Source organism: Sus scrofa, chromosome 3 (assembly GCF_000003025.6).
Source record: "Sus scrofa isolate TJ Tabasco breed Duroc chromosome 3, Sscrofa11.1, whole genome shotgun sequence".
NCBI classification, from domain to species: Eukaryota; Metazoa; Chordata; class Mammalia; order Artiodactyla; family Suidae; genus Sus; species Sus scrofa.
In genome coordinates, this window is record NC_010445.4 from 72,772,121 (window position 1) to 72,796,771 (window position 24,651).

At 40.8% G+C, this 24,651-nt stretch overlaps 1 protein-coding gene and 1 long non-coding RNA gene across 8 annotated transcripts in view; one reads left to right on the forward strand and one right to left on the reverse strand.

The window, feature by feature from the left end:
• The window catches only part of LOC102163904, a 37,691-nt gene extending 16,001 nt beyond the window's left edge, over window positions 1-21,690 (reverse strand). For both annotated transcript variants that reach the window (XR_302389.3, XR_002342620.1), the window contains exons 1-4: window positions 21,442-21,690; window positions 20,854-21,005; window positions 5,190-5,247; window positions 77-202 (exon numbers count right to left, since the gene is read on the reverse strand). This is a non-coding gene — a long non-coding RNA (uncharacterized LOC102163904). The remainder of the gene's footprint in view (window positions 1-76; window positions 203-5,189; window positions 5,248-20,853; window positions 21,006-21,441) is intronic.
• The window catches only part of AAK1 (AP2 associated kinase 1), a 166,339-nt gene continuing 163,544 nt past the window's right edge, over window positions 21,857-24,651 (forward strand). For 4 of the 6 annotated variants that reach the window (XM_005662495.3, XM_021087409.1, XM_003125062.6 and 1 more), the window contains exons 1-2: window positions 21,859-22,212; window positions 22,516-22,927. In XM_005662495.3, the coding sequence (XP_005662552.1) occupies window positions 22,765-22,927 (163 nt within the window). In that variant the 5' untranslated portion in view covers window positions 21,859-22,212; window positions 22,516-22,764. Of the gene's footprint in view, window positions 22,213-22,515; window positions 22,928-24,651 lie in introns of all 6 variants that reach the window. The other 2 variants (XM_021087408.1, XM_013996085.2) reach the window with 2 other exon arrangements.

Genomic DNA, 24,651 nt, shown 5'->3' on the forward strand with positions numbered 1-24,651 from the left:
CCCTATCTCCACACCCTTTGCCATTAACTTTGTAGTCCCCTCGCCCTCTGACTATGGGTTTGACCATATAACTTACCTTGGCCAATGGAATGTTAACAGACAGGAACAAGCAGGGGCTGGAAAAGCACCTGTGCATTTCCACTTGCTCTCTTGTGCCTTTGCAGCTCCACTTTCGGCAAGAGAATTTGTCCCAGCTAGTTCACTGGAGGGATGTAAGAGACATGTGGAGAAAAGCAGAGATCATTCCTAGGTCAGAAAATAGCCAGCCAACCCTCGTCATGTGAGAGCCTAGCTGAGATCAACAGCTGATTATAACAGATGCCTGAGCAAGTCCAATAAGATCAGATAATGTCTCAGCTACCAAAGATTTGTGAATAATAAGTGGGTGGTTTGTTACCAGCATTGTTGTGTCAATAGAGAACTGATGCAAAAACAAAGAATAAACATGCCGCGTTGAGAGAGGAAAAGGAGTATCTTTTGAAGACATCTTCAGTTTTGATATAGTTCAATTACTCTTTTTTTTCCCCCTTTGGTGCTAGCTTCGTTGGCAACTTTGCTTAATTCTCTTTTACTTTTATCAGCTTTTTGCATCCCATTTATTTCTCTGAGTTTAATTTTTTCTTCTGAAATACAACTTTCAGTAACTGTTTTAGAAAAGGTCTAGTATAAATTTTCTTAGATTTTTGTTTTTTATTTTTTGGTCTGAAGCATCCTTCAATTCATGTTTATGCTTGAAGGATGCTTTAGTTGGGCACAGAATTCTAGATTAATTTTTATATTTCCTTTACCATGTTGAAGATATCATTCCATTGTTTTCTGGACAGTATTATTGTTGTGAATAGTCTTCTGTCTAATTGTTTTCTTCTCTGTGGGTAATCTAAATTTCTTCTCTTTGAGTTCTTATATCCTTTTTTATGTCTTTGCTACTAAATGTGGCTTTTTTTCTTTTTTTTAGGGCTGCACCCGCGGCATATGAAGGTTCCCAGGCTAGGGGTCAAATTGGAGCTGCAGCTGCTGGCCTACACCACAGCCACAGCAACGAGGGATCCTAGCCACATCTTCGACCTCCACCACAGCTCATGGCAACACTGGATCCTTAACCCACTGAGCGAGGTCAGAGATCAAACCTGCAACCTCATTGTTCCTAGTCAGATTTGTTAACCACTAAGCCATGATGGGAACTCCCACTCTCTTCTATTATAAGTACATCTCTTTTCTCTATATCTCAATTTCTCATTCATATTTTCTACCTTTTTTTGCTGCCTTCTGGAAAATATCCTCAGATTTAGCTTCTAGTAATTAATTTTTTCTCTTCAATTGTGTCTATTTAACTGTTTGAAATTTCAGTGAGTATGTCTATGATTTCTAAAATTTCTCTTTGGTGATTTCCCACATTCATAAGGTCTTTCTCTTAATCTCAGGGTTTGGATCTCTTCTTTCAGGTCCAATTATTTTAGGCATACTCATTTTATATTCACTTCTAGATTGTCACTCTTATAGTTCAGGATTTTAGGACTCTAATCCTTTTGTGTCTTCTGACTGAGCTCATTTTTGATTTCTTTTTTGTATTTAATGCTCTTTTATTTTAAAACTCTTTTTTTTTCCTGGATTGGTTTTATTCTATGAGAACATTGTGTACCCTTAGGTTAAGGAGTTTCCCTCCAGAATGGTTTTCCATTTGCTCCTGTAAGTGCCTCAGGGTTTTCCACTGGCCCGGGGTCAATATTTATGTTACTTTCTCTTTTGGTTGTTGTTAATTTCTTAATTTAAGGATTCCTGGACTATAGGGGTAGTGTTAAGCCAAAACCAATGTGGGAAGCAGGCCTGGGTTTTCAATGGTCCAATGAAAATATTTTTCCTTACCAGTGTATGGGCAAAGAAATATGTATTTTCTTGTCACCTGCCTGTGCTGGTGAGCAGATTTTTTTCCTACTATCCTTTCACTGAGGGTGCCACCCTTTGTTAGTTCCAGCTTCTCATAGAGATTTCTGTTTCAGCTTCCTGTCTGGAACACGTCCAGAACCACGTCCTTTATTCTTGCATATGCCTTAAAATCAAGTCTCTAATAATGGTAAGTTCCCCCACTCCCCCTGGCAGTTGCAATAGTCACTGGAATCTTTTGCCTCAGATTTCAGCACTGGCTTCAACTTCTGTTACCTGCAGATTTCTCTCTCTTTTTTGCAAGCTCAGCTATAGATTTAAAGATTTTTTTCTTGTATTTTACCCACCATTTCTAAATATTTGTAATGGAAGATGTTCCATTTTCCAGAACCACCACCTATTACTTTTTAACTTTTTGAAAAATGTCCTAGGAGCATAAGTAACCCTGCAGGAAAGGTGGGGACTAGAGGGACTGGGGAAAAATGTGGGATGTTCTATGAATTAGAATCTTCACTGTGTAGTAATTCAGCATTCTTCCAACAGGGGAAGGCATACATTACAAGCCAAGGGGAATGTGGGTATATAATTTTAGGAAAATTAACTCAAGATTTTTTCATTTTCATATGAAATGTGTCCTAAAATTGACCTGCCTGTGGTAAAAGTATATGCTGACTCTCCTTTTCCATCTTCCCTTTCACAACAGTCTTTCTTCCACTTTACAAAAGGAAGGCATACCTGTCACCAATTACTTCACAGTGCAAAACTCTCCAGACAGCCAAACAAGAGGACCAAGCTAAATAATTGGTCTCTCAGAAGCATCTTAATTACTAATCAAGTCACCAAACACATGCCATCAGACTTTGTATATTGCTCTTATTTCTGTCAAAGGTGAAACTACGGTTTGGAAGTGAAGTATTTTGTTCATGTTGGGCTGTATCAGTGTAAGTCTAGGGGAGGAATGACAATTTTTGCTTAATGAATTTGCTTCTTCTATTCCTCAACTAATTGTCAAAGGAGGAACCATTTTTTAGGAGGGGAGTCCCATGAGGGGAGACCAAAGAAAGCACTGATGAAAAATACTGAAGGAGGTCCTACTGCGGCACAATGGGATCTTTATTGCCTTGGGAAAGCTGGAATGCAGGTTTGATCCTGGCCCAGCACTGTGGGTTAAGGATCTGGCATTGCCACAGCCAAGGCATAGTTCTCAGCTGCAGCTCAGATTTGATCCCTGGGCCTTGGAAGTACATATGACTTGGGATGACCAAAAAAAAAAAAAAAAAAAAATCGAAGTCTATAAGCAGCTTTTTATTTCATTTTTATTTTTAAGTTTTTGTTGTTGTTGTTTTTTAGGGCTGCACCCACAGCATATGGAAATTCCCAGGTTAGGGGTAGAGTCAGAGCTTCAGCCACAGCCACACCACAGGAACAGCAATGACAGATCCGAACTGCGTCTGTGACCAATACCACAGCTCACAGCAACGCCAGATCTTTAACCCACTGAGTGAGGCCAGAGATCAAACCTGTGACCTCATGGTTACTAGTTGGATTCGTTTCTTCTGAGCCATGATGGTAACTAACGTGTAAAAACTTTTTAATATACTTCTCAGAAACTGTGGAAGTGAAGGGCTCCAATGACTGTGTAATAAGTTTCTGCGTGGTAGTTTTCTTTTCTTTTCTTTTTTTGCTTTTGATATAATTTTTAAAGGATCAAGCAAGTTAAAAATTGATATATTATTTATTTATTTATTTATTTATTTATTTAGTCTTTTTTAGGGCCACACCCACAGCATATGGAGGTTCCCAGGCTAAGGGTCTACTCGGAGCTGTGGCTGCCAGCCTGTGCCACAGCCACAGCAACACCAGATCCGAGCCAGGTCTGCAACCTACACCACAGCTCATGGCAACTCCAGATCCTTAACCCACTGAGCGAGGCCAGGGGTCGAACCCAAAACCTCATGGTTCCTAGTCATATTCGTTAACGACTGAGCCATGATGGGAACTCCACTGCATTATCCACTGAGCCATGACAGGAACTCCTGATATATTATTAAAAGAAATTTTTGAGGAGTTCTCCTGTGGCACAGTGGGTTAAGGATCTAGCACTGTCACTCCAGTGGCTTGTGCCAGTGTTGTGTTGTAGGTTCAGTCCCTGACCTGGGAACTTCCACTTGCCCGCAGTCATGGTAAAAAAAAAAAAGTAATTATTTTTTGTCTTTTTAGGGCCATGCCTGTAGCATATGGAAATTCCCATACTAGGGAACTGGAGCTGTAGCTGCCAGCCTATGCTACAGCCACAGGAACATGGGATCTGAGCAGTGTCTGTGACCTACACCACAGCTCATGGCTACGCCAGATCCTTAACCCACTGAGCGAGGCCAGAAATCAAACCTCTGTCCTCAAGGCCAGTATCACATCCTCATGGATACTAGTTGGGTTCGTTACAGCTGAGCCACGACAGGAACTCCAAAAAATGTAATTTTTAAGACTAGATCCCTTTGTTTTTTTCTTTTGTTTCATTTGTTTTGGTTTATACCTCAGGCATGCAAAGAAACAACAGATGTGCTAAAGGGAAAATTCTTCAAGTCCCATCCATGTATGCATTGAGTAAGTTTTCTCAGTGCTTACATCTATAAAAATGAAAAGTAGATAAAGAATTGATGGAATTAATGAACTAAATTTTTAAAAGCCCCATTCATCTTGTAAAGAAATGCATTCCCTGTAAATTGGTGCAGCCACTAAGGGGAACAGTATGGAAGTTCCTTAAAAAAATAAAAAAAATCTAGCAATCTCACTCCTGGGCATATATCCAGAAAGATGAAATCTCTAATTTGATAAGATACATGTACCCCGATGTCCATAGCAGCACTCTTTACAGTAGCCAAGACTTGGAAGCAACCTAAGTGTCTGTTGACATTTGAATGGATAAAGAAGATGTGGTAGATAGATAGACAGATAGGGATATCTATATATAATGGAATATTACTCAAAAAAAAGAATGAAATAATGTCATTTGTAGCAACATGGAATTATCATACTAAGTGAAGTTAAGCAGACAGACATATGACATCACTTCTAGGTGGAATCTAAAAAATGATATATAAATAAGCTTATTTTATCAACTATAATGGAAAAAATGAAAATCTTAAAAAAATAAACAAATAAGCTTATTAACAAATTAGGAACAGACTCAGCGAAAACAATCTTAGGCTGCTAAAGGGGAATGGCAGGGGGAGGGATAAATTAAGAGGGGTAAATTTGGGATTAACAGATACACATGATTACATATAAAACAGATAAACAGGACTTACTGTATAGTAGAGGGAACTATATTCAATATCTTTGTAATAACCTATGATGGAAAAGAATCTGAAAAAGAAAGAATATATATATACATTAATATATATGTAACATATATGTATATATATCTGAATCACTTGGCTATGACTAATACAAGATATTAAATCACTTATACCTCAAAAAATGCATTTCAAATATATTTTTACTTTTCGTCACTTTATCAAAATTTGTGTTATATTTATGTTGTTTCAATCAATTGCATAAAGCTAATAATTATAACCAGAATAAATTTTTCTAATACTTGCAAACTTATACTTACAGGAAGTTAAAAACTAAAAATTAATTTTGTTGTGGAGAAATAAAATGATAAAATCAATGAAAAAAAAATCCAAGCATACAATTATTTTATTTTAGGATAAACTTCTGTGGGAGAATTAAAAATATGTATTCTAGGGGTTCCCATCGTGGTTCAGTGGTTAGTGAGTCCAACTAGGAACCATGAGGTTGAGGGTTCCATCCCTGGCCTTGCTCAGTGGGTTAAGGATCCAGCATTGCCGTGGGCTGTTGTGTAGGTCACAGATGCGGCTTGGATCCCTCATTGCTGTGGCTGTGGTGTAGGCTTGCAGCTACAGCTCCAATTAGACCCCTAGCCTGGGAACCTCCATGTGCCATGGGTGTGGCCCTAGAAATGACACCCCCCCCCCAAAAAAAAAGTATTCTAGAAGAAACAAGAATAGTGTGAAATTCCTAGCTGTTGGAGAAGAATTTAAGTTTTTTGTTTGTTTGTTTTGTCTTTTTGCCTTTTCTAGGGCCGCTCCCGTGGCATATGGAGGTTCCCAGGCTAGGGATCGAATCGCAGCTGTAGCCGCCAGCCTACACCAGAGCCACAGCAACGTGTGATCCGAGCTACGTCTGTGACCACAGCCCACGGCAACGATGGATCCTTAACCCACTGAGCAAGGCCAGGGATCAAACCCACAACCTCATGGTTCCTAGTCGGGTTCGTTAACCACTGCACCATGACGGGAACTCTAGAATTTTAAGTATTTTTAAATGGATGATGGTGATTATTTTTATTCTATCAAATCTGTGGTATTTAGTCTCCATTCCATAGACTGAAGAGAGATGGAACAGTTTTATTTTTAAATAACAGCATTTTTAAGTTATCATAAATTATATCCTTTGCAATTACTTAGACTTATAATGAAAATTTCTATATATCAACTTTAAAACATATGAGGGAATGTGGATTTTTTTTTTTTAATGAACCTAGTGACTATATCAGTGAAAACATTTGAAGACCACTGTAATAATTTGCAGGTAAGGCATGATATTTCACAGGCGCTCTCAGCAGAGGCCCAGCTGAAAGACTGCTAATTTCTACTATGGTTCAATCTCTACCCTCATGTTAAACTAAATCCACCAGCAAAAAATGACTGTTTGGAAAATATTTGCCAAAAGCATTTAAATTCTGACGTTTCTAATGAATTGAGGTCACTGCTGCATTCAGAAATTTATTTAGTAGTCATGACCATAAATCATATTTTATGACTCCTCATTGAAGTAGAGCTGAGTACCAGAACCTGCCCTCAAAACTACCCTCTTGGGGAAAAGAAAGTCACTGGGAAGAAGTGTCAGCTTAGGGTAAGAGGGTAAGACAGAGTTTCCAATCATAAGTCAATTTCTGAGAGTGGTTTGGGAAGTAGTGAGCACAAGTGGTCCAAGTGTAATTGCTGGGCTATCTTGTCACGGGTATGGGGTCTGGGATTTGGGAACTTGGGTATATTACACTTGGGAAAAGAGAGGTTCAGAGGATCATTTGAAAGGTGTCCACAGGGCTCTACCAGTAGTGAAGTCTAAGGATGAAGTGACCATATATTTCAGTTTGCCTGGAGAGTCCAGTTAATGTCTGTTGTCCTGGCGAAATTATTACTAGTCCCCTGTGATATTGCGATTTATAATAAGAAATATATATTTCTTCTTCAGCCCTCTTCTGGCCCAGAACTCCTAAAACCCTTGTAATTTCCTAAGTGATGAGAGTAACAAAAGTTAATGACTTTTGGAAAACACCTATGGATGGAGGCTGGTTGTCAGAGGAACCAACCATGTGATTGAAGGGTTAGAAATTTCAATGGTCCTGCTCCCGTTCCCATCCCACCTTTTAGGAGGGGATTGGGGATGAAGGTTGGAGGTTAAATCATCACCAACGGTCAGTGATTCAGTTAATCATGCCTATGTAATGAAGCCTCCATAAAAACTCAAAACCTTGGGGTTCTGAGTTGGTGAATACACTGCTGTGAGATAATGCTGTGAGAGTGGGTACTCTTTGAGAAGGCATGGATACTCTGAGCACCCTCCCACGTAACTTTGTGCCAAGTATCTCTTCCATATGCTTGTTTCTTAGTTATGTCCTTTTATAATAAACTGGTGAGCTAATAAGTAAAACGTTTCTCTGAGTTACCAGAAGGGTTTTACATTGCCCAAGTACAACCTGAAAGCTAGAGCACAATAGAGCCATATCTTTAAAATTGTGGGGAAAAATATTTCCATTTTAGAATTTCATACTAGCTAAACAATCAAGTGTCAGAGTGGAATAAAAACATGTCAGACATGGTAATTTTCCAAAAGTTTTACCTCTGTGTACTGTTCCAGAGAAAGTACTGGCGGTATGCTCCAATAAAATGAGAGGGTAAACTAGGAACAAGACATGGGATACAGAAAAGAAAGGCTCAGACATAGGAGGAAGGCAAAGGGAATTCCTAAGATGATGATGAAGGGAGGTAACAAAATGTTAATTGCATATTGGGCCCAGAAGGCAACCAGGGCAAATTAAAGTAGGTCAGAAGGCTCTTGGAAAGGAAGATGAAACTGATAGCATACCTAATGTGGATAAACATCTTGACAGCTGGTTAAGAGTTTGGAATTGAATTAGTAAAAAGGAAAAGCTAAGGAAATGAAAAAGAAAATAATTGTTAACTCCAGGAAAACGAAAAGCTTATGTGAGAAAAGAAATAATCATACCACATAGTTAAGCTGTGACTATTGTTTACTAATTAATAATAGTGTAAACACTGTTTATCTAACCAAAATTATGCCATAGTTATATTGGAAGATGGACATGGGAAGGACAAATAAATGTGGTGGATGCTAGAGAAGAAAGAAAGCAAAGTTCTTTCCATACCATAGTGGGAAATCAATAGATTAGAACAAAAAGTAAAAAAATCTAGAAGGAGCAATAAAGATATATTTTTTTTAGATACAAAGAGTTACAGATCAAAATAATTGGCCAAGAGAGGCAAAAATAATTACTTCCTGGAAGTGAGAAATAGGAGGGTAGGGAGTGGGAGACTGCTGTTTTCACCATAAACTAGAGGGAACTTGTTGACTCTTTAAACTATGTGATATATAACTCTGATATAAATGAAAACTTAAACAGAAAATTAAATAACCAAAAATCATATTTTAATATATAATAGAAGAGAACTTCCCTGAGGTAAGGAAATACCTGAATCTGCAGGCAAAATTAAAATTTTACAAATTTTACAGATGAAGAAACTGAGGCACAGGGATGTTTAGTAATTTGCCTAAAGTCACACAGGCTATTTAACTATTGTCTCTGTGCTGTGATCTTGAGCTTGTAACTCTGCTCATCATATTTCCCAGACGTCCTTGCCAACTGGCTCCCTGCTTCTGCTAACAAGCACTGGAATAAAACCACCAAGAAAGAGTAGGAAAGAAGGCTCTTCCTTCCTGTTTCCGAGTCCTGTCTGTGTTCCACCATCACCAGCAGACAGTGCTAGCTCCCAACTTCTCTGGAAACTCCTAGCATGACTCTTGCTTTGCCCCTCAGAGGAATCTTCAGCAGGGGCGGGGCAGGCGACCCTCTCCTCCTCTGAAGTCCAAGCACCAGCTGCACAGAGCTTCCCCTTAAAGGTCTGAGCACCAACCCTACAGGGCCTCTCCTCTGAGCTCCTAGGTCTAGAAACTTGACTTCTACCTTTTGTTCTCACACCCCTAAAGGTGGAAGCTTCTTCCTGCAATTACTAATCGCTGGTGACCTTAGCTTCTTGTTTTTTCCTTTTAGTCTTCCAACACCTGTGTAACCAGTTCCCTGTATTTAATACCTTCTGTTTGAAATACTTAGCGTGGTTCCTGTTTTTCTAATTGGACTTATATAGTTAGTAAATGAAAGGGCTGGAATTCAAATCCAGTAGTTTTGACTCCATAACTTATACTCTTAAACACTATTCATATTACTCTAAATTCTTAAAAACAAAATGAAAATAAGACAAAAAAGTAAACATGACTTTAAATAATCCTTGGACCAAAAAGCAAATAAAAAATGTAAAATGTAGATAGAGTATTTAGATCTTAATTAATGATTAGAGAAAAATTTAAACTTCAGGGACACAGGAAAGCTATATTTATTGATAATGAAGCTCTTAACTTTAAATGGTTTTATTTTGAAAGAAGAAAAAAGCAATCTTTGTCTAAAAATTAGAAACATATAACAAAATAAACTAAGGCAAAACCAAAGGAAAAACAAAATACAAACAAAAGTAGAAAATATGTAAATCTCATACTTATTTTTGCTTATCATTTTTAAAAAATCCTCAGTGCCTGGCAGACCTCAGAAATCCTTGCACCTAATGGAAAAGGCAGATCTTTTTGTTTGTTTGTTTATTTTTTTATTACTCAAATGAATTTATCACATCTGTAGTTGTATAATGATCATAACAATCTGATTTCATAGGATTTCTATCCCACAGTCTAAGCACACCCCCCCAACCCCCAAACTGTCTCCTTCAGAGACCATAAGTTTTTCAATGCCTGTGAGTCAGCATCTGTTCTGCAAAGAAGTACATTCTGTCCTGTTTTCAGATTCCACATGTCAGCAAAAGCATTTGCTGTTGGTGTCTCATTGTATGACTGACTTCACTTAGCATGATAGTTTCTAGGTCCATCCATGTTGCTAAAAATGCTGGTATTTCATTCTTTTTAATGGCTGAGTGATATTCAATTGTGTATATGTACAACATCTTCTTTATCCACTCCTCTGTCGATGGACATTTAGATTGTTTCCATGTCTTGGCTATTGTAAATAGTGCTACAGTGAACATTGGAGTACATGTTTCTTTGTGAGTCGTGGTTTTCTCTGGATAGATGCCCAGGAGTGGGACTGCTAGATCAAATGGTAGTTCTATTTTTAGTTTTCTGAGGAATCTCCATACTGCTTTCCACAGTGGTTGAACCAATTTACAATCCCACCAACAGTGTAATAGGGTTCCTTTTTCTCCACACCCTCTCCAGCACTTATTGTTTGTAGACTTTTGGATGATGGCCATTCTGGCTGGTGTAAGGTGGTACCTCATCGTGGTTTTGATTTGCATTTCTCTAATAATGAGTGATGTTGAACATCTTTTCATGTGTTTCCTGGCCATCTGTATGTCTTCTTTGGAGAACTGTCTGTTTAGATCTTCTGCCCATTTTTTTTTTTTTTTTTTTTTTTTTGTTGTTGTTGTTGCTATTTCTTGGGCCGCTCCTGCGGCATATGGAGGTTCCCAGGCTAGGGGTTGAATCGGAGCTGTAGCCACCGGCCTACGACAGAGCCACAGCAACGCGGCATCCGAACCGCGTCTGCAACCTACACCACAGCTCATGGCAACGCCGGATCGTTAACCCACTGAGCAAGGGCAGGGACCGAACCCTCAACCTCATGGTTCCTAGTCGGATTCGTTAACCACTGCGCCACGATGGGAACTCCCTGCCCATTTTTTGATGGGGTTGTTTGTTTTTTTTTGGTATGGAGCTGCAGAAGGTGTTTATAAATTTTGGAGATGAATCCCTTGTCAGTCGATTCACTTGCAAAGATTTTCTCCCATTCTGTGGGTTGTCTTTTCATGTTGTTTAGTTTCCTTTGCTGTGCAGAAACTTTCAAGTTTGATTAGGTCCCATTTGTTTATTTTTGTTTTTACTGTCATGACTCTAAGAGGTGGCTCTGAGAAGATGTTGCTGTTGTTTATGTCAGAGAGTGTTTGGCCTATGTTTTCCTCTAAGAGTTTTATAGTGTCTGGTTATATATCTAGGTCTTGAATCCATTTGGAGTTTATTTTTGTGTATGGTCTTAGGGAGTGTTCTAATTTCATTCTTTTCCATGTGGCTGTTCAGTTTTCCCAGCACCACTTATTGAACAAGCTGTCCTTTCTCCATTGTATATCCTTGCCTCCTCTGTCATAGATAAGTTGGCTGTAGGTGCGTGGGTTTAATTCTGGGCTGAAAAGGCAGATCTTAACGTGGTATATTCTCTATCAACTAAACTATTCACACACACACACACACACATAGGTAATATACATGCATACTGAAAATGACAGGGAGGCTATCTGTCTAAATGTGTTTACTTATGAGTAGTGAGATCAATTATTTTTATTCCTCTTCCTTCCGATTTTCCGTATTTCCAAATTTTACAAAATGTTATGTATTGGAACTCCCTGGTGGTTCAGTGGGTTAAGGATTCGGTGTTGTCACTGCTGTGGCTTGGGTTACTGCTGTGACATGGGTTGGATCCCTGACCCCAGAATTCTTGTAGTCCACGGGTACGGCCAAAAGAAATGGTTATGTATTATCATAACTAGAAAATGTTTTAAAAATAACCCTTCATCAAAATTTTTTAAAAGTCTAAGATCAAAGTGGGGAAACAGGCTTTCAATTTATGTGACAAAGGGTTTTAATTAATGTCATTAATATATGTAAAAAGCTGCACACCCAATATAAAGCAGTCACTCAGATACTATCATATCACTCTAGTCTAATTAATTATCTGTATAGCATTTATCACTATCCAACATTTTTCTTGACTTATTTGCTTATTTACTGTTTTCCTTACCACGACCCCAATGCAGTTTCTCTTATTAAAGGAGAAACCTTGTTTATCTTGTTTCACATCATATTCCCTATGCCTAGAACAGTGCATAATACATATCCAGAGCTCAGTATATACTGCTTTTCCTTTTTTTTTTCCTTTAGTTTTTTTTTAGGGCCACACCCGTGGCATACGGAAGTTCCTAGGCTAGTGGCATATGGAAGTTCCTAGGCTAGGGGTCTAATCAGAGCTACAGCTGCCGGCTGATGGCAAAGCCACTGAAAAGTGAGATCTGAGCCATGTCTGTGACCTACACCACAGCTCACGGCAATGCTGCATCCCTGACCCACTGAGTGAGCCCAGGGATTGAACCTGCATCCTCACAGATACTAGTCGGGTTTGTTTCTGCTGTGCCACAATGGGGACTCCAGTATATACTGATCAAAAAATATAAGAGCAGTTTCATTTCTTAAAAATGAATGCTCCAACAGAAAAACAGAATAACAATGTGATTGTAAAATAAAGAAATATACCTATCCAAAAAGTTTTAGACTCTAAACTCTATAAAGGAAGGAGTATATCTATTTATCATTATATTTCCAGTTCCTAGCACAGTTTTGGCATGTAATAGGTGCTTAATAAAACAACCAATTAATTTATTCATTAATAAATGAACATAATGTTAAAGAAAAAATTTTCATGACATTTGTCAGAGACAATAAGGAAGATTTTATTTAAGAGGGACTAATGCAATGAGGATTTGGTAGGAAGGGAGAGAGACCAAGCTAAAATCTAAATCCAATCAGGTTAAGTGGAGATTTATAGCCAAGAAGCAAGGAGGGGAACCAGTGGGTGGAAAATTACTAAGAGGAAACATCAAGGCTAGGGGGATTCTTGCTGGTCAGACTCAACAGGATTCTTGGCTCAAGGCAGCACGAGGTGATAAGACATGGAGAGTGGAGGAGAAGGAATTTACTAGATATCCAGAGTGATCTATATCAAGGGTAGAGGAGTTTCACTAAACTGACTCAGCAGAATTCTTGCTAAAACGGGACTGAGTGTGCTAAGGACAAAGCCCAAGATCAAAGTCTAGTCAAAAAAGAGGATTCCGAGGAGCGGACTCAAGCTTGGTAGAGGGGAGACTTTGTCAATGAAAGTCTCTGAAAAAGTGTTCACTAACTTAATGACAATTAAAGCAGTGAAGTAGCACTACCTCTACTTATCAAAATGTAATAGATTTCTCTTTAAACTGTACAAACTCAGTGTTCACAAGGGTATGGAAATACTTAGGATTTAGTGTCTCCTTTTAAGATCAAAAGCTCCTTGGGTTGCAAGGGGTATATTTATTTTGTTCATTGTAATAAACTTTCAAAGGCGTAGCCCATGGTAGGTGCTTAATAAATATTTGCTAACTGAATCACTAAGTGGAGAGCAAAATCGGTATAACTTTTGTAAAGAGTAATTTGGCACTATAGCTGTAAAAAGCACTCATATCTTTTGACCCAGTTATTCCATTTATAAAAACATAGGCTTAGGAGGGAAAAAATCAAAGAAGCACAAATAAGGACATTCATTCTAATCATATATATGTAAGAGTAAATTTTTAGAATAAAACAATAAAATATTCAATAGTAAAGAACTGATTATTAAGCCCAGTAATTAAAAATAAAATTTCTGAAAAATACGTAATGAAATGGAAAACCATTAAATGAAAAAGAATATATAGTGTACCATATATAGTGATCCAATATGGTAAACAGCAAAACAAAACTGTATATATACATATAGGAAAATGCAGAGTTCCTGTCACGGCTCAGTAGTTAATGAATCCGACTAGGAACCATGAGATTGAAGGTTCGATCCCTGGCCTCACTCAATGGGTTAAGGATCCAGTGTTGTTGTGAGCTGTGGTGTAGGTCACAGATACGGCTCGGATCCCTCATTGCTGTGGCTCTGGTGTAGGCTGGTGGTTACAACTCTGATTAGAACCCTAGCCTGGGAAACTCCATATACCACAGGTGCAGCCCTCGAAGACAAAAAACAAACAAACAAACAAACAAACAAAAAAACAGGAAAATGCCAAAAGAAAATTGATCAAAATGTCAATGGCACAAATAAATGGAAAGATATTCCATGCTCATTGATTAGAAGAATTAATGTTGTTAAAATGTCCATACTATCCAAAGCACAGATTCAATGCAATTTCTAAAAAAATTTTGAGGCATATTTCATACACAAAGAACAAAAAAAATCCTAAAATTTATATGGAACCATAAAAGATCCTGCATAGGCAAAGCAATCTTGAGAAAGAAGAAAGCTGGAGGTGTCACAAGCCTTGGTTTCAAACTATATTACAAAGCTATAGTAATTAAAACAGTATGGTATTGGAATAAAAACAGACACATAGATCAATTAAATAGAATAGAGAGCCCAGAAGTAAACCTACGTGTGTATGAAAAAGAGCCAAGACTATACAATGGAGAAGGACAGTCTCTTCAATAAAGAGTGTCGGGAAAATGTCACATGCAAAAGAACCAAGTTGGATCTCCATCTCACCATACAATAACTCAAAATGGATTAAAGATTTAAAAGTAAGACCTGAAACCACAAGACTCCTAGAAGAAAACAAACATGGGTAAGCTATTGGACATAGGTCCTGGAGACGAATTTTTTAATCTAACACCAAAAGCAAAAGCAACAAAAGCAAAAATAAACAAGTGGGACTACATCAAACTAAAAAGCGTCTGCAGGGAAAGGAAACCATCAACAAAATGAAAAGCCAACATACTGAATGGGAAAAAATATTTGCAAATCATGTATTTAATAAGGGGCTAATATCCAAAATATACAAAGAACTCACACAACTCGGGAGTTCCCTTCATGGGTCAGTGATTAACGATCCCAACTAGGATCCATAAGGATATGGATTCTATCCCTGGCCTTGCTCAGTGGGTTATGGATCCTGCATTGCCATGAGCTGTGATATAGTTTGCAGACATGGCCTGGATCCTGAGTTGCTGTGGCTGTGGTGTAAGCCGGCAGCTGTAGCTCCGACTCAACCACTAGCCTGGGAACTTCCATATGTTGCAGGTCCGGCCCTAGGAAAAAAAAAAAAAAAAAAAAAAAAACCAACAAAAAAACAAAAAATAAAAACTCACAACTCAATAGCAAAAAACAAATAATCTGATTAAAAAATGGGCAGAAGATATGTATAGACATTTTACAAAGAAGACATACATGACATAGGTACATGAAAAGATGCTCTATTTTATTAACCATCAGGGCAATGCAAGTCAAAATGCACAACTATTAAAATCGCTATTATCGGAGTTCTTGTCGTGGCTCAGTGGTAACAAACCTGACTAGTATCATGAAGATGCAGGTTCAATCCCTGGCCTCACTCAGTGGGTTAAGGATCCAGCATTGCTGTGAGCTGTGGTGTAGGTCACAGATGTGGCTCAGACCCCACATGGCTATGGCTGTGGTATAGGCTGGGAGCTGCAGCTCTGATTTGACCCCTAGCTTGGGAACTTCCATATGCTGCGGGTGAGGCCCTAAAAACACCCCCCACCAAAGAAAGGCTATTATCGAAAAGACTAGAAATACCAAGTGTTGGCTACAGTGTGGTGAAGAGGGGTTCCTTGTGCCCTGCTGGTGGGAACGTAAGTTGGTGCAGCCACTATGGACAACAGTATGGAATTTCCTCAAAAGAAATTAAAACCAGAATGATCCAGCAATTCCACTTCCTGGTATTTACCCACAGAAAATGAAAACATTGATTCAACAAGATATGTGCAATTCCATGTTCATTGTTGCATTACTTACAATAGCCAAAGTATGGATGCAAACTTCCTAAGTGTTCACTGATGGATGAATGGATAAAGAAACTGTGGTATATACACAATGGAATATTATTCAGTCATAAAAAGAAGGCACTCTTGACACGTGTGACAACATGCATGGACCTCAAGGGCATCGCGCTAAGTGAAAGGACAGTCAGAGAAGGACAAATCACTGCATGATGTCCCTTATATGTAGAATCTAAAATACATCTACACAGGACTTCCTGTTGTGGCTCAGTGGTTAAAGAACCCAACTAGTATCAATGAGGACGCAGGTTCTATCCCTGGCCTTGCTCAGTGGATTAAGAATCTGGTGTTGTGGTGAGCTGTGGTGTAGGCTGCAGACATGGCTCAGATCCTGCACTGCTGTGGCTCTGGCGTAGGCCAGCAGCTAGCGTTCCAATTCAATCCCTAGCCTGGGAACTTCCATGTACCTCAGATGTGGCCCTAAAAGGACAAAAAATAAAATAAAATAAAGTACATCTACACAGAGATACATACATACATACATATGTATATATCTCATAGATGCAAAAAAAAAAAAACAAAACAGATTGGTGATTTCCAAAGGCTGAGAGTGGGGGTGGGGGGAGAAACAGGTGAACTGTTTTCTTCTTGTTGTTGTTTAAATAAATTGAGTTTTAATAAAAGATGAGGACTGAGAGTTGTCTATTGAACACAGTAATGTGGAAAACTGGTAGAGGTAGCAAGAATAGACAATTGCATTCAAGTGTTTTGCTGGAAAGAGGTGCAGAAAAATGGGGTAATTGCTGGAGGAGGAAAAGAATTCAAGGTAAGTTGATGCTTAACTAATGACACAAAATGAACTGCAGGAGGTGGAAACATGAGAGAACTAGAATGTCTCAACTGCCTTTCATGTTGTCCAAGAGGACTGAATAGCCTGTACACTTTATTAATCCATTGAGATTTGCAGATATCAAACTTGGACTTTCAGGTCTAGAAACACTTGTGATGAAGGAATTCTGCTAAGAAAACATTTCTACGGTTAATAAGACTGTTAGAGTTCAATCTAATTAGGACCCTGATAAGAAGCAGTTATTCAGGTATTTTGATTGGTTTTTCATTAAATTACTAATTTGTTCAAAATATTTATTGAACACACACTATGTACGTGTGAGTCAGTTGCTACAGACAGAAAGATGATTGTGGTATAATCCTAAAGGGATAAACACAGAAACCAATAATGACAGTACAAACTGATATGTGCTATCATGGAGGTTTAGTCGCCCCTTGGTATCCTAGGGGGGACTGGTTCCAAGATCCCCATTCAGATGTCAACATCTGAGGATGCTTGAGTTCCTTATACAAAATGTCGTAGCATTTGCACATAATCTATGCACATCCTCTCATGTATTCTAAATTAGTTATAAAACCTAAAACAATGTAAATGCTATATAAATTGTTGTTGACCAAAGTAAATTTGAGTGCTACTTTTTGAAACCTTTGTAACTTTGTTTTTCAAATGTTTTCCATCCATAATTGGTTTGATCCTTGGATGCGCAGGGACAACTGTACATTCAAAGTGCTGCAGTAATAGTTAATTAGCAGAACATAGCAGAAGGAATAGCTGAAAGATTTATAGGACAACTAAAACGAGAAAGGGGATTTAAATCTACAATAGGGCACTGGACTGGAAAATGCCAAGAAGTCCTTGCAAATTTGACCTGCATGTAAACAGTGAATGCAGGGGAAAAAAGTCAATAACAATTCCCTCTGAATGATTTTTACTCTGAGTTGACTTCTATTCTTCATACTTTCTTCACTGATTATATAATTACTTTTCTAAACAGAAAACCAACCAACCAACAAAGAAAAAACCCCAAGAAATCTTTTTAAAGAAAAGAAATGGCTGTTACTATTTCCTTTCTGCTTATCAGTGGTTCTCAAACTTGGAGCATATCAGAATCACCTGGATGGTTGGTGAAAAGAGACTGCCACCTCTGCCCCTCAATCCTACTCAACAGCTCTAGGTGGGGCCTGATAATCTGCACTCCTAATAAGTTCCATTGGACTCAAGGATGGCAACGAAGAATGGCTATGTGGTGTAGTGAAAATGATTGGGTTTCAAGGTTCGTCGGGTTGTGACTCTGGTTCTGCCTTTTGCAGGTGGCTATTCGTAGCAACAGCCTATATACTTTAACCCCCTATAAAGAAACACTCAGCCTGTTTCTACATTGATAAATTAAAAGTAACACACACTTCATAAGTGTATTGTGAAGGCTGAATGATATTATTATTATTATTTTGTCTTTTTAGGGCTGCATCTGTGGCATATGGAGGTTCCCAGGCTAGGGGTCTAATCTAACCACTCGGGATCTGAGCCACATCTGTGACCTACACTGAAGCTTGCTGCAACACTGGATCCTTAACCCACTGAGTGAGGCCAGGGATTGAACCTGCATCCTCATGGATGCTAGTCGGGTTCGTTAACCACTGAGCCACGATGGAACTCCTGAATGATATTGTTAAACATCCAACAGGATGGGTCTTAGTTAAGGTCCGTAAATAATGTTGGTCCCCCCCATTCCCTTTGATTTCCTCTAAAGATGAACCACACATTGGCCAAAACTGGATTTACTGCGTGACATAGTTTAGCCATATTATAGGTCAAATCATTTCCTCCAAACTTAACAAGCCATGTGCATCCCTCTGGTACTAATGAAATCTTCCTTATTCATTTATAAAATTGGGGATAACAGTATAATAGCATCTACTTTGATGTAATAGATAATAGTATCTATTTGCAGAGGTGCATCCATGAGGATTAAACAAGATAATAATTTTGAGTGCTTAATTCAATAATTGACATATGGAAGATACACAGTAAAATCAGTTTCCTTTCCCTTTAATTGGATATTTCTCTGTAGTATCTCCTAGACCAAGTTCAAAAGCTCACCTGGTCTAGAATAACTTATATCAATTTTTTTCACCCTAGTGAGATTGTTCTCTTCTGTGTCACATTCAGTTTGAAATCAATTATTTGGTTTCTTTAAATGCTGGTAATTACACACTCTATATGAACTACTGTTTTGGATGTTCAAGGAGAGAAGTAGAAGACTGTTTCCTAATTTTAAATTGTTGGTTGAGGTGACAATAAACGTGGAAAGTTGTGTAGGAATGCAAGTCCAGATAGGACAAATTATACGAAAGTGAGTGTGGTAGGAGTTTGGGGATTGCAGTGGTTGATCCGATAACTTGCACTAAGAACTAGAGAATTATTCATAGTTGTAAGAGTGATGTGGTTTTATGTCTTAGAAAGTAGGCCTAGTGATCTAAGTGGTCTAAGGGCACAGCTATGGAGTAGCAGAGGTTTCTACTTATCTCCTGGTCCCATGCTGCTCATAGATGTTTCTTATTTAACCAGTTTATGTTTGTGCTCTTAGGTAGGCAGTTTGGTATAGCTAGCTAAGCACTGGGGACTGAAGCCAAAATATTGGGGTTTGAGTCCTGGCTTTGCCAGTAACAATCTGTATGACTCTGAGCAAGTCACTTATCTCTATGTTTTAGCTGCCCCATCTGTAAAGTAAGAATAATAACAGTACTTAGTTTCACAGCGTTGTTGAAAGATTTCACTAACTTAATTTATGTAAAGCATTAAAAACTGGTTTTATCATTATAACTGCCATTTGTCTCTAAGAGAAAGGAAGGAGCCTAGTCTTCTGTTTTTTCTTTCTTTTTCATCTTTTTTGTTTTTTGGCCTTGCTCGTGGCCTACGGAAATTCCCCCGTCCGGGGGTCAAACCCTCGCCACAGCAGTAACCAGAGCCTCAACAGTGACACTAGATCCTCAACTTACTGAGTGGCCAGGGAAATCCTCTTCTTTTTAAAACATCCTCCCTCAGATTCTGATCAAAGCATCCAGACAGAGACTCAATAAATACCTTAATCCTAAGGGATAAAAACACATTTTTGTATCTCAGAAGTAAGACGTGGAATTTGCATAAGTGTAGCCTAGTCTAGTGTAGGAAAGTCTAGAAAGGTAAAAACTGAGATAGCAACAAATTCTAGGACTCAACAGGGCTTCTTCTTTTAAAAAGTCAGGCAAGGAGTTCCCGTCGTGGCGCAGTGGTTAACGAATCCGACTAGGAACCATGAGGTTGTGGGTTCGGTCCCTGCCCTTGCTCAGTGGGTTAACGATCCAGCGTTGCCGTGACCTGTGGTGTAGGTTGCAGACGCGGCTCGGATGCCCCGTTGCTGTGGCTCTGTCGTAGGCCCGTGGCTACAGCTCCGATTCAACCCCTAGCCTGGGAACCTCCATATGCCGCAGAAGCGGCCCAAGAAATAGCAACAACAACAACAAAAGACAAAAAAAAAAAAAAAAAGTCAGGCAAGATTAACAGATGCAGAGAAAGATGGAGGTCCATGAATGTAATTCCAAATAAGCTCTCCCATCTATTTTAAGATCTATTCCAAACTTCCTTGAAGAAAATCTAGCCTTTTAAGGAAAGTGCAGAGAACATGTCTCCTGTAGTCTTGCTTTGAGGGAATGTTTTAGCAGGTGCTACATTCCACCCTAGAGGTGGCTGCAAGAATCTGTGAACTGAGGTGACAACACAGATTCCCTCCAGAAGAAAAGAAGCTGTCTCTACACAGGAAGTTTAACTACAATGATCTACCTGAGACAAAAAGAAGGAAAAGAAAGAAGAGGAATAAGGAAAAGAGGGAGAGGGAGAAGGAGAACCAGGAAGAGGAGGAAGAAGAGAAAGCAGCAGCATAAACCTCTCACAGCTCAGTTCAATTTTCAGATTAGAGAAAGCAAGAACCATCCTCCCTGCCCCGCCCCGCCCCCACATCTTCTCAAGTGTCTGCAGAAAAAATCTGGAACTAATTTACAAGCCAAGAAGGCTCTCGCAGAATTAGGGCGAGCAGGTGGAAGTGAGAAATAACCCATATTTAGGGATTTGGAAAATCATGGATTTGCGGAGGGGGATGGGCAGGGATTTGACACTACCTTCAGCACCATCCATCAGGAAATCTAGGAATGGAGAAGGGTCCCAAGATGCCTTCCAAATCTTCTGCATTTGGCAGAGGTAAATCACGCTGTCCACCCCCACTCTCAGCAGTTGGACGATATCAGGATAAAATAGGCATCATGGGGGGGATCTTGAAGTGAAAAGAAATAACAGGTCAGCCTAGAGTTCTTGTATGGAAGGGGGTTAGTGAAGGTCAGGCCCACCCACAGCAACAGAAAAGGTGGCAGAATGCAGGGTCACCGTGAGACAAGCCCCAAAGTTTGGGTTCAAACCAAAGGTTTGGGTCTCCTGATACCCTACGATCTGCCCTGCACACGCTCTTTAACTTTCTCAGTTTGAGTCGCGCCTGTAGATTTCCTGAAAAGACAACGTCTTATGAGGACTAGCTCAGCTGAGCTGGTTCTTAGTAACATCTGAAGCTGGAGGAGGAAGGGCTCCAGGCTTATTTATGTTAGGGTTGGCGTTTGGGTGTGGTCTGGTAAAACAAAAACCAAAAAAAAAACCCCAAAATCCAAAAACCAAAAACATCTGCCAGCAAAATTTCCGGGTCACCCTCAGTCTTTCACCTCTGTCTGCCCAGGTGTCGAAGGTACGCCCAGCAGGACCCGCTAGGGGCTGAGCGGTTAAGCTGCGTCCTTCAGGTGTCAGCCGGGATATGCTTGGAAACCACAATCCCCAGAATCCCTTGTGCAGATCAAGCCTCAAATAAGATGGCTCCACAAGAGTGGAACATAGAGAGCAGGCTGGAAACGCTAGTCCCTAGCAGTTTTCTCGCCGGATGTTTAACCGAATCCTCACAAATGCACCACCCCACTAACCACCTTGCGGCGGAGGAGGCCACCGCAGCCGCCTCGCTCGCTCCTCCACGGGTATCTTGGGAGTTGTAGTCCAGCTGCTGGGATGCGCCGAACTACCTTTCCCATGGTGCCTTAAGGGTCGGGCAATATCAACGTTCTTTTCCAAAACTCTCCCCGCATTGAGGTCCCCCCCCCCGCCCCTTTCCCCAGCTCTCTACTCTCCGACGACTCCTTCCCGCTGGTTGTGAGAGAGCGGCTGCAGCTGGAGGCCTTGGCCTCTAGCCGCGCCGTCCCGAGAGGCACTTCCGGCGGCGTTTCACTTCCTGGTTGGATGGATGGAGCCGGGCGGGAGCGCGCACGGGGGAGGGGTGGCGGGTCAGTCTCCGCCGGGCGCTCCGGGGATCAGCTGGCGGGCGGGCGCCGAACGCTGCCCCGGCTCTAGCTGCAGCGCCGCCTCCTCACAGCTTCGCAGGCCGGCCCGGCGGCCGTGACAATGTTGCGGGGCTGGTAGCTGGGCGCCGGCCCGCCGAGCCATCTCAAGTGGGTGCCGCCGGGATGCTCTCTCGCGGGGCGGCGGGAGACCGGGGAGGAGGGGAGGCAGTGTCCAGCTGGGTCGGTGCTGCCGGAGGCGGCCCGAATCCCTCCTTTTTCAGAACCCTGGGCAAGAGGGTCCAGGGTTCTGGGGCTGAGAACCGGTGGGTTTTCAGCCCCAGGGTTTTTCTCCCTTAGAAAATGCATGAAGCGTTTCCCCAGGATGATGGCTTTTGCTCCCCCTAGGACTCAGCGGTTGAATTTTTAAGTGTGTTACTGATTCATCCTCTCTCTCTCCCTCTGTCATCACAGGTTTAAACTTACACGAATCGCTCTGTTGAGGAGGAGGGGACCGCCGCGCGATTGACACGCATATTCCTATAGGCATCCTCCCCCAGCCCCCACCCCCACGGCCGGATTCGGGTGGCTCCTCTCCGAGCTGAAATCCGAGAAGAAATCCTTGGATCTCTTGTTTTCTTAAAAAAAAAAAAAAAAAAAAAAAAATCAAAAAAAAAATCTAGAAACCGTCGGTATTTTGCTTTACTGCTTCCTTTCCGCAAGATGAAGAAGTTTTTCGACTCCAGGCGAGAGCAGGGAGGCTCTGGCCTGGGCTCCGGCTCCAGCGGAGGAGGGGGCAGCACCTCGGGCCTGGGCAGTGGCTACATCGGAAGGGTCTTTGGCATTGGGCGACAGCAGGTTACTGTGGACGAGGTGTTGGCGGAAGGTACGGTGGGACTCTTTCAGTGCGCCGTAAATTAAAATCCTGTGCTGATGCAGCAGGACTCTGGTTTCTAGTTGTTGAATGTATGAACGGCTCTAGACCGGTTGACCCTCCCTCCCTTCCCCCTTTCCTTGCCCTGTGAGTCATTGTCCTTGAGAAATTTAAAACTGAGATTTGAAAGTGACAAGGATTTGTGGGTAGAAGAAGGTTGCCAGAAATTGTTTACCTCGGTGGCCTTATATTTAAAAAAAAAAAAAACCAAAAACATTTTCAAGCCCATTCTTGTCTCCCTCACCGAATTATGAAGATTAGGCAGAAAACGTTTGTGTGAAAGTGTAGAACTTCACATCAAATGTAGGGTTTGGGGCTTGTCATCCTCCTAAAACTTGAAATATTATGTGAGGGCTGAAGGGTGGGGATGGAGGACCTTTAAGGAGAGAGAGGGGTTTTTCCTCCTACCCAACTTTCCCACTCCATGAGCAGGCATTGGAAGGAAGAGAGGATTTTCAGAGAATAGGAATGTGTTTTTCTCAGAGTCACGGCTCTTGGTGGATTTCACTAGGTTTGTTTCCTGACCCAACTGTAATCAGGTCCCCAGGATGCAGTTTAGATAACAGAAATTACATGAAATGAATGTAGTTATTTTGAAATCAGTCCAATAGGCCCCTCTTCCTCCTGTTCTTGGTTTTGGGGTGTGTGTGTTTGCCAAAAGAATGACTTGAGAGTAGCATCTGATTTTTGCTTTTCGTTTATTGGAGAGGAGGTTATTTAGATCTGCTGTGTAAATACCTTACATGTGTGCTCTTCTGTATATCTACAGATACGTATAAATGTATTTTTATCTATAGCCCCCAGGCTTTCTGGAAATCTTTGCATGTCGCTTTTGGTAACCTTAACCTCGACCTTCATAATTATGCCAGACTCATACTTTTCACAGCCCATTGCCTGCCTAGTGTGCTTTTATTTTTAATAAAAGCAGCAATTTCCTTGGCATGAAGCTATTCAAACTAATTGGATTGGGCCAACCTGCTGTAGGTTGTTTTTTATCGGCTGAGAGGGGATGGCTGAAGGGGAGGCCTCTGTCACTGCAATATGGTGGGGGAGCAGTTTAATACTGGGGAAGGAGACTTTTTGCAAGCTGAGGTTGGAGCAAGGGTCCCGACCTGGGTTTGGGAAATGCCTGTCATGGTGAGTGTTGCAGGCAGTGGGTTGGGAGGAGGAAGAAGCTGTGTTTGGCTCTCAGCTTATGTCAGCACAGGATTCAGTTGGGCCCAGTTTTCCAGGATTGGGGGTTGAAGCCGTTGGTTTAAAAACACTGTTTTAAAGAAGATCTGGCAATTGATGTCCTCGTGAAATTGTTGCTCTTTTCCATTCTCACTAGTGCTCTAGCTGGACTTAATCCGGGGCCTGAGTCACTGTCCCTGTGGCCCTTTCTTTGTGGGCTTTGGTGCAGGATGGGAGATGCTCTGTGCCCGATGCCAGATCCGCACCCTTGAGTCTGATCTGTCTCTTCATCCCTGTGCCAAAGCCCTTGACTGCAGTGGGATAGAGAAATGGAGAAGGAGTGTGTGAGAGAGAATTCAGGAGGAATGAGGGGGCGCAGAGCTCTTTCCTTCCCTCTATAGCCTCTGCTGACCTTTTAGCCCAGAAACATTTTGTTCAGCCAGGATATTGTCTCATTAAGGATGGTGTTACCCTAGGCAGTGCCTGTTCTCAGTCTGAGTTGA